At 43.4% G+C, this 12,500-nt stretch overlaps 2 protein-coding genes and 1 long non-coding RNA gene across 9 annotated transcripts in view; 2 read left to right on the top strand and 1 right to left on the bottom strand.

The window, feature by feature from the left end:
• Window positions 1-1,735, bottom strand: part of LOC135100773 (cyclic AMP-dependent transcription factor ATF-1-like) — a 47,602-nt gene extending 45,867 nt beyond the window's left edge. For 2 of the 3 annotated variants that reach the window (XM_064004084.1, XM_064004085.1), the window contains exon 1: window positions 1,595-1,735. The gene's annotated coding sequence lies outside the window, so the exon portion shown is untranslated. The remainder of the gene's footprint in view (window positions 1-1,594) is intronic. The other variant, XM_064004083.1, reaches the window with a different exon arrangement.
• LOC135100778 (uncharacterized) lies at window positions 457-1,981 on the top strand. The gene is made up of 2 exons (XR_010268915.1): window positions 457-665; window positions 781-1,981. It is a non-coding gene; the product is annotated as an uncharacterized LOC135100778 (long non-coding RNA).
• A 3,110-nt stretch (window positions 1,982-5,091) lies between these two features.
• The window catches only part of LOC135100771 (ankyrin-3-like), a 17,779-nt gene continuing 10,370 nt past the window's right edge, over window positions 5,092-12,500 (top strand). The window contains exons 1-9 of one of the 5 annotated variants that reach the window (XM_064004074.1): window positions 5,092-5,450; window positions 5,719-6,168; window positions 6,455-6,556; window positions 7,326-7,424; window positions 8,026-8,124; window positions 8,487-8,585; window positions 10,529-10,627; window positions 12,120-12,218; window positions 12,419-12,500. The exon at window positions 12,419-12,500 is cut by the window's right edge and continues 17 nt beyond it. In XM_064004074.1, the coding sequence (XP_063860144.1) occupies window positions 6,099-6,168; window positions 6,455-6,556; window positions 7,326-7,424; window positions 8,026-8,124; window positions 8,487-8,585; window positions 10,529-10,627; window positions 12,120-12,218; window positions 12,419-12,500 (749 nt within the window). In that variant the 5' untranslated portion in view covers window positions 5,092-5,450; window positions 5,719-6,098. Of the gene's footprint in view, window positions 6,169-6,454; window positions 6,557-7,325; window positions 7,425-8,025; window positions 8,125-8,486; window positions 8,586-10,528; window positions 10,628-12,119; window positions 12,219-12,418 lie in introns of all 5 variants that reach the window. The other 4 variants (XM_064004073.1, XM_064004076.1, XM_064004075.1 and 1 more) reach the window with 4 other exon arrangements.

Genomic DNA, 12,500 nt, shown 5'->3' with positions numbered 1-12,500 from the left:
ATCATAATCACCATTTCCTCGTTCAAATTCCCTTCTACTCGCCGTTGCCTTTGGACACACACACACACACACACACACACACTTTTTTTTTTATATATAAATGACGCAGTGTCTGCTAAGTCTAGCCAACTTATCACCGCAAGTCTTGCGAGTAATGAGAACACACACACACAACAGACGGATTACTACACGTGACTCCCCACAGTTGCATCTCGTCCCGTCCTGTTTTTTTTATTTTTATTAAATCATTATCACATCTTATGATCTACACAGTGCCTGTGTCTGAACCATGGTTTCTCAAATTTATTGTATTTTCACTTCAGTGGATTTTAACTCTAAGGCTCACAGACAGACTCGTCAACAACCTCCGTACAATCTCTGCTCCTCCGATAAGGTGCATCCGGTCTGCCACTCACCCCTCCCATCTTCAAGCCCCGCCTACAGCCACCACACTACTCCACCATCAGCTACCTCCCGTCGCCAGCCACTCCGCCTCTGTCACCTCACGGACAGGAATGAGGCAACACGACGCTCTTCCACTCCCCGCGAAGTGCCCACGCGACAAGAGAATTTGCAATCAATCTATCGGGAATAGCTAAGTGTCCCCGCACCTTGTAGTCCACTACCACCACCACCTTGGCTCGGCCTGTCCTGCATAATTCAAGGTGCTCGTCCACTTTTTGTCTGCCTCAGTGTGGCGACTGAACAGCACCCACTTGCCCTTCGTTAATTCGCGTATGAAAAACTAATAACAAATTAATAAATTTATTTTTTTGTCAGTTAAGCATCCGAGACAACAATAATGAAAAAAACAAAACAAAACGGTGCTCGATCCACGGCCACACGCCACTGCAGCGGCGGTAACACATCACAAGATTTGTCAGGTGTGCTGCGGCTGCCGCCCACGTAGCAACGCATAACAGGGCCGCGGCCAGACCAGCTCGCCCCACCACATACAGATACAAGGTAGTCTGCGCCCGCCACGCAACACCTTCGTGCACATATCCTACCGCATGTAAACGAAAATAATACGTGAGCGTGGAGAAGTGTTAACATGTTATCAGAGCATCTACAGGAAGCCCCACCAGTGTGCTAGGCCGCTACGAGTCGGACTTGCTGCACCAGGTTTCCGCCCCACGACCCTCGACAGTGGACCGTCACGCGCAGTCTTCCTACTTTCGGCACGTAATTAGCATCATACCAACCCATAACTCTCATTAAGTGAGAAAAAAAAATCTATGTTAAGTGAAGGCAACAGTTGGTGCGCAACACCTGCGTAGTGCACCTGCAGACATTGATTATCCTCCGCCCCCTAACAACATACTGCCCTTATTGGCACCATTGCTCCACCTGACATCTAGTGTTCAACACTAATGGCGTAATTACGTCGCTCTGGTTATCTATTAAAGTATCTGCACCACGACAATCTTGTTTCCTGTAAACCCGCGACTGTAGCTTCCATTTCTCTGCGCCATTGCCTACAGTTCTCATATGTGGCCATGTTTATCGCCAAAAATTGGGCGGAGGCCTACGGTGCCGTGCCGGGCGGTCGAACGGATGACAGGATGGCGGGAACTTGTTGATGGGGACCTACCTGGCCGTTACGTCGACAGTCGGGACGCTCAACTCGAACTCCTACTGGAAGATGAGCGGCTACGTCAGGGTCCACGTCAGAGCTCCGTCACAGCGTCACACCGGACCCCCGCCCGCCGCCACCCGCCCCTGTATTGCTCCGCCACCAAGACTGCCACATGTCACCACGCTTCATGATATTTCATTAAATTTCGCCCTAAAGGTCACTGTTACTTGCAAAACTTTATTGATGCTCACAATAAGCATCGTTTACTCATATGCCCTTGTTATTCATATAACACGACTGGATATTCTAAAACCTAATATAATAACTAGAATGGCTCAAACATGATTTTCAAAGTAGTTCTTGAACGGATGTTAAATAAATTATTCCCTAATGTTCACGTGATATGAAAGGTTTCATCTCCTTACCATACAGCGATATAAGCATGATTTTCATTGGCTGATTTCAGTTGAATTTCACTTCCCTATTGGTTAATAATACCTAGTACTATTCCCTGGAAAGGTATGACGTAAGCTCGTAGGATCTTCATAGAGAAATATGCAATGACAAAATATTTTGACTCGAGAAACGTGTCGTGCAGATGCGCAGTAAACATTTCGTCTTATAGGAAATCTACTCAGCAAAATCTATCGAGATCTCGGGTAAGTTTGTAGAACTACTTGAGTCGGCGCATGGAGACATGTGTGCGGAGGCTCTGGGAAACAACTACAGTAGGGGAATTTCATCATCGCCCCGTAAGGTGTTTGTTAGCGTCTCACGTCCACTGACTGCCTTTTCATGAGGCTTGAATGTCACATTCGTTGGAATAACGAGATGGTCCGATAAAATGCTTGTTGGATGACCTAAACCCAACACTGAATATCCCAGCGAGAAGCTCAAAGCAAAAATAAATAAATAAATAAATAAAAATAAATATACACACACTGTATGTAAAGGAAAACGCAACACTTGAGGGGTACCTTAGCCTTACTCTCACGCACTAAGACAACACTACATTCACGTTATAACATGAATATGATGAAACATGAACTATACGTTACGCTCTGGGTCTGTTTTATTTGAGGCGATGGGAGCAGCAGACGACGCGGGGCCACACACTGCCAGGTGCTGGCTGTCCCTCGCGGGGCGCCACAGGTGTCCCAGCGACTGCCGCCTGCACGCCCACCCCACCCAACTGGCGAAACACATGTAGTACACAAACTTTATCCACGTTGAGCTCTTCTTTACAACCAATAAAGTGACTAAAATAATTCCTTTATATTTCATGGATATTTTATTGTAATGAAGATGATATGTTTGTTACTAGTAGCCGATGCAACAATTCATAATCATTATCACCTTAGTAATTCTAATGTGGGATATGATTTTTTTTTCGTAAAATTTTAAAAGCGCTAAGCAGTGAATAATTATTTTATCGATCGGGTCGGATTATTCTGAGAAGTATTTTTTTTTCTTCTCTCTTTCACTTGTCCGTCCTGAACACAACGAGGCAAAAGGAAACTCTCTCTCTCTCTCTCTCTCTCTCTCTCTCTCTCTCTCTCTCTCTCTCTCTCTCTCTCAAGATACGGGAGAAGATTTAGAGGAATAACATAAATGCAAGTGAAAAATGAGAGAGGAAAGAGGATGATAAAGAACTGTGAAAAGATTGACTTCATTTATCTTACTTATTTACATTTACTTATCTTAATTGTTTATTTAACCATTCGCTTTAACTACATGTTTATATATATATATATATATATATATATATATATATATATATATATATATATATATATATATATATATATATATATATATATATATATATACACACAATTTTTTTTTTATGTGAAACGTAGCATTAAAATGAAGATGAAACATACTGATATGAAGGGAAATGATGAACATGGTACAGGTAGAGGCACTCTGTAGTAGCACATGGTTACGGAAGGTAGCTCTTATACTTGTCTTCATACAATGCTAGATAACAAATAGATAAATAGAAAAATAAATAAGTAAATAAATAAATAAGCAACAAAAATTAATATCTTGACATTTTGACTAATGTTAATAAGTACTATTGATTAATACTGATGGTTATAAATCAAGTCTACTTCCTCATGATAAAATTTTCCATCTGTTAGCAGTGTTTACAAAATATGCCATCGCGTCAGCACAAGGGTCTAGTTCCAATCCACCAGGCGCATCCAGGTGGCAGACTTAACAAAGCGGAGAGGGGATAAAACACAAGCCACATCAAGGAGAGTTGCCATGTGAACGAAACACTAAAACAAGTAAGACGAAATGAAAGATGAAGGAAAATCTTACCCCGGTGTTTAAAAAGACTAGAGAAACAAAGTGAAAAGAGAAAAGACCACGGAGCAGGAGACAGATTAAGAAAATCTGTATGTACTTAAATCAACTCCCTAAGTGGCAAGTGTCACCACTGAATCACCGATGAAGACACAGACAGAAAACCTCCTATATAAAAAATAGCAATGTGGTCTGCCCACAGTCTTTTCTCTCTACAGTCTTTTCATTTCTAACTATACACCTTCCTCTGTCCAAACTCTTCTTCATTCACCTTCTTTCTCTAATTAAAGTAAAAATAGGCAAGTGTCACTTGAAGAAAGAGAAAAAAAATGTGAATTTATAAGGACGAAACACACACACACACACACACACACACACACACACACACACACACACACACACACACACACACACACACACACACACACACACACACACACACACACACACACACACACACACACACACACACACTTTTAACTTAGTTACCCTGCAAATACTTTCCGATTTTAAAGAAAACCTATTTTGCAAGGAGAACTATTACATTTATTCATTTGGTATTATTGCTATTCCATATAACTTTACATGAAATTTTAGGGACCTGACAGAAAAAAAGAAGAAAATTAAAAATAAATAAAGACAGAGGCTTAGTCTTATCATGCTCATTTGCTTTGCTTTGCTTGTAGAAAGACTGAGAATATTGAAGAGTTTGGACAGAAGTAAAAGAAAGGAAATTATGGGCAAGAACACACTGCTGTTTTTTATTGAATTTTTTGAGTGAGTGTCACACTCACTCACTCTTGTGTGTGTTATGCTCACTATTAGGCCTAGAGGTGATAAAGGAATTCACAACAATACACGTGTGCAGAGCTGGTGAGAACTGTGACACTTGCTGTTACATTTCACTGGTTCTGTTAAATTCTGAGAAAAAAAAAAGAAAAAAAAAAGAAGAAAAAAATAAATAAAAAAAAAAAAAAATATATATATATATATATATATATATATATATATATATATATATATATATATATATATATATATATATATATATATATATATATATATATATAATAATAATAATAATAAAAGGTAATAATCAAAAGTTCGGGTCAAACAGGTTTAGGGTATATCTTGATTTGAAAGGGATGGTTATCAATGTAAATTGTTCACTTGCAAAGAGCGATACCATGGTGCAGGGTCCGGAACACGTCTGGCGTGCATGCGTATGTAAACATGTCCATGGTAAGTACAGTAAGGACCATACTGGTCTGTCAGTCTGTCCAGAAAAAAAAAAAAAAGGTAAGTATCCTGTCCAGTCAGTGGATCCTCATCGTCACCAGCGAGATGCGATCACCACATCCCGCGACCAGAGCCCTCTGCTGCCAACAAGTCTGAGGGAGTTGCGGGCGTGAATGTAAGTATTATTAAACAAAGTGGGCGTGTGGGGGGAGGGATGTGAGGTGATGGCGGGAGTCTGTGGGTGCCTCTCGGCGTGGCGGGTCACGTTCTCAGTTCTCCCTTCCCCTTACTCCGGCACAAACCCTCGTGCCGCCCAGTGGTGATGCTCTCGCAGTTAATCAGAGGATCACAGAACGCAATAGAGAAAAAATTGACTGGTAACATTAAAAAGAGTTTCTCACAGCAAGACATCGTGCATTCCAATGATTTAACCCAGCTGTACATAAATGGAAAATTTTTATTGGTAGTATTAGTAGACATTTCGGTCACAAATCGCTAAGTGACAAAAGGCAATTTGAGTGCGACGCCTTCCCTGCTATTCATTTATTGTCATTGTTATTATTATTGTCACTTCCTTTCGGCTGAAGGTAGGAGACAAACGTGCAAGCTGGGTACAAAGAGCAAGGACCTTGGAAACACGCTGGTCACCAGGGCGAGCAGTGTGTTGGATGCTGGCCACACCAAGGTCTCTAACCTTGGGCACAGTACCTCACCGACCAGAGCAGCGTTAAAATAGCATTGCGGAACAGACGAAATATAGTGGACGACAGATACTTTGCGTTTTCCTGTGCCTCCTGTCTCCCTTCCCGGCCAGAGGCAGGGAAGTCACACTGCCCTGTACCTGGCACCTGCACTTGGCACTGTGGCTATGATTGCGTGCCTCTGTTGCTTCTCTCTATAGTCACCTGGCTGACGCGCATGCCACCTGGCGGGACACTGAGCGCCCTCCATAATACCACGAGGGAAAATGGCATTCCGGGTGAAGGTAGCGGCCTTGCTGCTGACAGTCCTGCCCTCACTGACTGACGCTTCAACGGGTGAGTGTTAATAAACAGCGAGCTGGTGCTGTATTTCTTGATATGGTCATTGATACGAGATGGGAGAGATGACAACACTGTTTAACTATGATTGACTGAGAGAGAGAGAGAGAGAGAGAGAGAGAGAGAGAGAGAGAGAGAGAGAGAGAGAGAGAGAGAGAGAGAGAGAGAGAGACCTGAATGTGATATTTTTGTTTTTGCTCTGAATCCCTGGCGACTAGTGTTTGTGTATGAGGTACATGACTGGTAGTTCAGTGTCCCCAACTCCCTCCTGCCCCCGCCGCAGGTGAGGCTGTGGCACTGATAACGGCGGCGCGGGAGGGACGCGTGAAGGAAGTGAGGGCGCTGCTGGACGACGGTATTCCGATCGACAGCACGGATGATGCAGGTATTATTATTACCATTGCTATCACTATTATTATTAATGGTGAGCCATGTGTCCTCTAACATCGCAGCCGCTGACCACCAATAGTGAGTAAGTAAGAAACTATGTCGAGAAACTGTGATTGTGCTTCCCGCCAGGAGCAATCTTATCATCCTTTGTGTGTGTGTGTGTGTGTGTGTGTGTGTGTGTGTGTGTGTGTGTGTGTGTGTGTGTGTGTGTGTGTGTGTGTGTGCGCGCGCGCGCGCTCGAAATTGACAAACGGTCATCGCCGTCTTGAGGGGCAAAGAAGGTGAGATATATACGTATACAAATAAGTGGACTAATAAATCAATAGATAAATAAAATAAATAGATAAACAAAAACAAATAAACAAATAAATAAATAAACTAAATAAATAAATAAATGCTATAATGGTGATGGTTATCATCATAATTAAACATTTTAATAATTGTACTTTAAGTTCTTGCTACAGTACCACTTTATAAAATTACTTCCCAGTCATTTCAAATAGCTTGTTCTTGGCTTGATGCTAGGCCAAAAGTACTCCTCTCTCTCTCTCTCTCTCTCTCTCTCTCTCTCTCTCTCTCTCTCTCTCTCTCTCTCTCTCTCTCTCTCTGATCCCACCACCCTTAAATAACCTCCTCTGCAACAAAAATAAACAGTCAACAATGCGTCACATAGAACAAGTGTTCCTGGTGAGTGACCTTTGAGTAGACCCGAAGGGGTGTATGGGGTCCCTCTGAGACTGAGGGCGGTGCTGTGACTCCCGCAGGGCAGACGGCGCTGCAGGCTGGTGCCCGTAGCGGCAGTCTGGGCGTGGTGCAGGAGCTCATCTCCCACCAAGCCAACATGTCCGTGAGTGACAAGTGGGGTGAGTCTGAAGGCTGTAGCGGCTTGCGTAGGTTGCCAAGGTGAGGGGAGGGGTGAAGGCGGTGGAGGTGGCAAGGGTTTGGCATGGGTGGTGCCTGGTGGAGTGGTTAAGTTTCAAGATGTAAGCAGGATGGTTGATAGCAGAGGCAGTAATTGACACGGGCGTAGAACGGCACGAGTTGTAGCTAGTTTGGCATGCGTGACGCAGGCCGCCAGCTAGGGAGTAGTTGGGCGTAGTATGCTTTATGAGATGGCTCCGTGCTTATGCTGTAGTTTCGTGTACTAAATCTTCTAGCTTATGTAGTTACTGAATGTCCAAGCTCTTGTGAGCCACATAATAATGTAAAAAATTACTCTTCTTAATAATCGTTATTCAGTTTTCGCTTTATAATAATGCTGCATCGCTGTCTTCGTGCAGATGAAGCTTATTTTTATGTCTAACTACTGCATAAAAAAAAAAAAAATAATCATATTTTCAGTGTTTACTGCGGATCTACAATTCTCTGATTACTTTGTGTATGCAATTAACACTTTCAAGCACAATTGCCACCTCTACAACAGCACGATACATGGATCAAAACACACCCTCCTCCTACCCCCAGGAAAGACTGCACTGCATGAAGCTGCCTCGTTTGGCCGCGAGGACATCGTCAGTCTTCTCCTCGAACACGACGCCAATGTGGCAGCTGTGGACGCCACCGGTCAGTATGTCCTCCGCGACAGTAAATATTTACGCGAGATTCAGCTTCATATAGAACGTGAATAGTTGGCCATGAGAAAGGAAATAATTATAAAGTTATTTTCATATGACAAAAAAAATAAATAAATAAATAAATAAATAAATAAATAAATAAATAAATAAATAAAAATTCTACGTTAACATTGATTATTGATATACATACGATTTCTTGAAGCAATCAAAAGGAGTAATTTGAAGATTTAAATAGTTTATACAACAGAAACTTTCAAGACCATGCTATATCGAGAGACATTTTAAATGTAAATGCATTAAGCCAGAAGATCGATTCTGTCAGGAGGGAGTGACGTACTGGTTCTGTTGCAGGGAAGGTGGCGCTGCACGAGGCGGCCTGGCTGGGGCGGAAGGGAGTGGTGGAGGCCCTGCTCGCTCACAACGCCAATGTTCTCGCCACTGACAATAATGGTATAGCTCTTCTCCTATTTCTCTGATATAATGCACCATCCTTTCCTCATATACAGGAACCTCTTTTACTCTTTCTAGCTACTAACTAAAGTTTTCTGCCCAATTCTTCAAACAAAGTATCTCCTCTGTCTTCTCCAGCTTCACACAAGCAATTCGCTCTAATGAAACTAACAAGCAAATCCCTTCCTCCCTTCCCCACCCGCAAGCCAGACTTCCTGTGCTTATCCCATTCATAAAAACCAAGCCCATTTTTTCTCTTCATTTCCACGAGTCACACCTGTTCTTTTCGCGCGTGTGTGTGTGTGTGTGTGTGTGTGTGTGTGTGTGTGTGTGTGTGTGTGTGTGTGTGTGTGTGTGTGTCTTCCAATTGCAGCCAGGGCGCCGTCTGCTCTAAACCCGAACCACAACCGTGATTACCTTATCTTCCCCAAACAATCCTGTCCCGTCATTTATGCACTCCGTCACCACCTTCCCCGGGAGATGAAGGAAAGACCGTGAAGACCATCACCACCACCATCACCACCACCCTAACTATGAATCGTCTGTGCTAGTTCCCCCTAAGTTACCACACGTTGGAATTTCCCCCTCACACATCCCACTCTGTTTATTTCCTTTACATCCTCCTCACTCCGGGCCCTGCAGGGTTTGCTAAGGTACAATGTTAGGAGGAGCGTTGCATCATAGCTACAGCGAGTGAAGAGGCTCGCTGTACGGAGGACGGGTATCGCAGGACAAGGGTTGCTGTGAGGCCAGACACTCGACTCTTGTGACCCTTAAGCACGTCACCCAAGCCTGCTCCTAACGATGACCCGAGATGTGACCCTGATCCCGCCTCACCCTTGACCCTCGGGGCGTCCACGTGTCCTCTTCCATCTTGCTGTGCGTACACTACCTCCGCCTCCGCCTTCGCCTTCGTCTCTGCCTCCTCCTCTCTTCCTTCTTATTCTCATCCTGGTTATCTTCTTACTCCTTTGTCCTATCCTCGTTTTCTTTTTCCTCTTCTTTTCTATCTTCTTATTGTCATCATCATTATTATCATCATCATCTTTTTTTCTTCTTTTTCTTTCCTCCTCCTCCTCCTCCTCCTCCTCCTCCTCCTCCTCCTCCTCTTCTTTCTCCTCTTTCTCCTCCTTCTCTCCTTCTCTCTCTCTCTTAATTCTCCTTGTTCTTGTTCTTCTTTTATGATCTTTATAATGACCTTTCTTGCTTGACGCTGGAAACTTGTTGCTCTTCTAGTTGTTGCTATTCCTGCTCATCCTCCTTCTCATCCTCCTCTTCGTCCTCCATATCATCATCACTACATTCTTCTTCTTTTTCTTCCTCTTCTTCTTCTTCTTCATCTTTTCTCCCAGTGACACCGCTCTTCACTCATCACACCCCATGACAAAATAATGATGGATATTCCTCTTCCCACACTCTACTCTTACCTACGAGGCGGATGGGTTCAAACACTCGGGTCACAGGGTCACGACAGATTATACACACACACACACACACACACACACACACACACACACACACACACACACACACACACACACACACGAGGATCCCAAACACGTGGCAGGTGACTGACCACCACGCTGTAATACATCATATTCAATCATTAACTGTAAACATCGACAGGCATTCCAGTAAATGCATATTATTCTCTTAGTCAATCCAGGAGAAATGTCTGAGCTATAGGAAGTAAGAGAGAGAGAGAGAGAGAGAGAGAGAGAGAGAGAGAGAGAGAGAGAGAGAGAGAGAGAGAGAGAGAGAGAGAGAGAGAGAGAGAGAGATTCATCTACTACTCGTATATCATCTCATAACCATCTGGGAAACCACGAAACTGTATATCCTTTTAGAACTACGATTTCCTGCCTCCTTTTCCCCTGCAGCAGAGAGCTCTTGAGCCTCCGCTGACCCCCTGACCCTCTGACCCCCGCTTCCCCCTCCCCCAGGCCAGACGCCCCTGCATTACGCCAGCGAGCAGCGACAGACGGCGGTGGTGCGGACCCTGCTGGATCACGGGGCCCTGGTGAACGCCAAGGACAAGGGCGGTAGGTTTCTTTGTTGTTGTTGTTGTTGTTGTTGTTGTTGTTGTTGTTGGTTGGTGGTGGTGGTGGTGGTGGTGGTGATGGTTTTGTTGTTTTTTGTTGCTGTTGTTGTTGTTGTTGTGTACGTTTTTTTCCTTTCTTCTCCTACCCCTCCTCTTCTTTCTTTTTCGTTTGTTGTTGTTGTTGTTGTTGTTGTTGTTGTTGTTGTTGTTCTTCTTCTTCTTCTTCTTCCTTTTTTATTGTTTTCTTTTTCTCCTCCTCCTCCTCCTCCTCCTCCACCTACTCTTTCTCCTCTTCCTCTTTTTCCTCCTCCTCCTCCTCCTCCTTTTTCTCCTCCTTTTACTCCTCCTTCTCCTCCTCCTCCTCCTCCTCCTCTTTTTCCTCCTCCTTCTCCTCCTCCTCCTCTTCTTTCTCTTCCTCATTTTGCTCCATTTCCTCCTGCTCCTCCTTCTTCTTCTTCGTCGTCTTCTTCTTATCATTATTATTACTATTATTACTATTATCATCATTACTATCGTCATAACTATCACTACACACACACACACACACACACACACACACACACACACACACACACACACACACACACACACACACACACACACACACACACACACAGACACATACACACACACACACACACACTAGTATATCATCACACGATTCACTGCCAACATCTTTACGACACTGGAAGTAGAATCTTAAGAGGATATTACGATAAGCACCTTCTGGGGAATGAAATTACGAAATGGAAATAGCAGTAAAAAAGAAAAAAAAACTCCCCAAGTAGATAAATAACTAATGATATAAACATACACAATTAAGCACCCAGTGATCCTCAGCAGAGTCAAGCCGCTATCACGCCAACAGCAACAGCGCTTCGTAATTCCATCAGCACAGTGGTTAACGCGTCCTTGCCTCGGTTGCAGTGAGAGGGGATTTTTTTTTTTATTTATTTATCTATTTATTTTATTGATATATTTTCATTAACATTTATTTGTTAATCTATTAATTTCATATTATTTGTCTTATTTTATCTGTTTCATTTTACTTTATTTTATCGTTACTACTATTATTATTTTTTCTTTGCTGACGGAAATCATCTTTGCTCACGCACTAGTATTACAGTCACTTTTCGTTATTTATTCATGCACATACACACGAAACTTCACCACACACGTACTGATCATTTTTACATTGCCAGTAGTTTTAAAGGAAGGAAGGTTTCTGCGTCCATAAATAATTAAGACTGAACAAAGATGGATACGATGTTACAAGATTCCCCAGATATAGTTCTTTGTTTATGGGACGTTGAAATCAAAGAAGAAGAAGAAGAAGAAGAAGATGAGGAAGAAGAAGAAGAAGAATAGGAGGAGGAAGGAAAAACGAAAATAAACAACAACAACAATAACAACAAAATAATACTGCTGCTGCTGATGATGATGATGTATACAGGAGACTCACATCCCTTTCTTCCCCCTCTTCCTTCCCACAGGCCTGTCGCCCCTCCACTACGCCTCCTTGTTCGGCCAGGTGGAGGTGGCAGAAACGCTACTAGAACACGACGCCGACCCAGCTGCGCGCACTGACCTAGGTGTGTGTGTGTGTGTGTGTGTGTGTGTGTGTGTGTGTGTGTGTGTGTGTGTGTGTGTGTGTGTGTCAACGTATGACTATTTTCAAGTGTAAGTCAAGTAGAGAAAGAAAAACATGAGGAAAATAAAGTTTTCTCTCTCTCTCTCTCTCTCTCTCTCTCTCTCTCTCTCTCTCTCTCTCTCTCTCTCTCTCTCTCTCTAGGCCAAACGCCGCTACACTTCGCTGTGGAGCACCGGCAGCAGGCAGTGGCCGCGATACTGCTACAGCAGGAGGCACCGCTGGA

Source organism: Scylla paramamosain, chromosome 5 (genome assembly GCF_035594125.1).
Source record: "Scylla paramamosain isolate STU-SP2022 chromosome 5, ASM3559412v1, whole genome shotgun sequence".
NCBI classification, from domain to species: Eukaryota; Metazoa; Arthropoda; class Malacostraca; order Decapoda; family Portunidae; genus Scylla; species Scylla paramamosain.
This window is presented reverse-complemented; position numbering and strand designations above follow the sequence as displayed.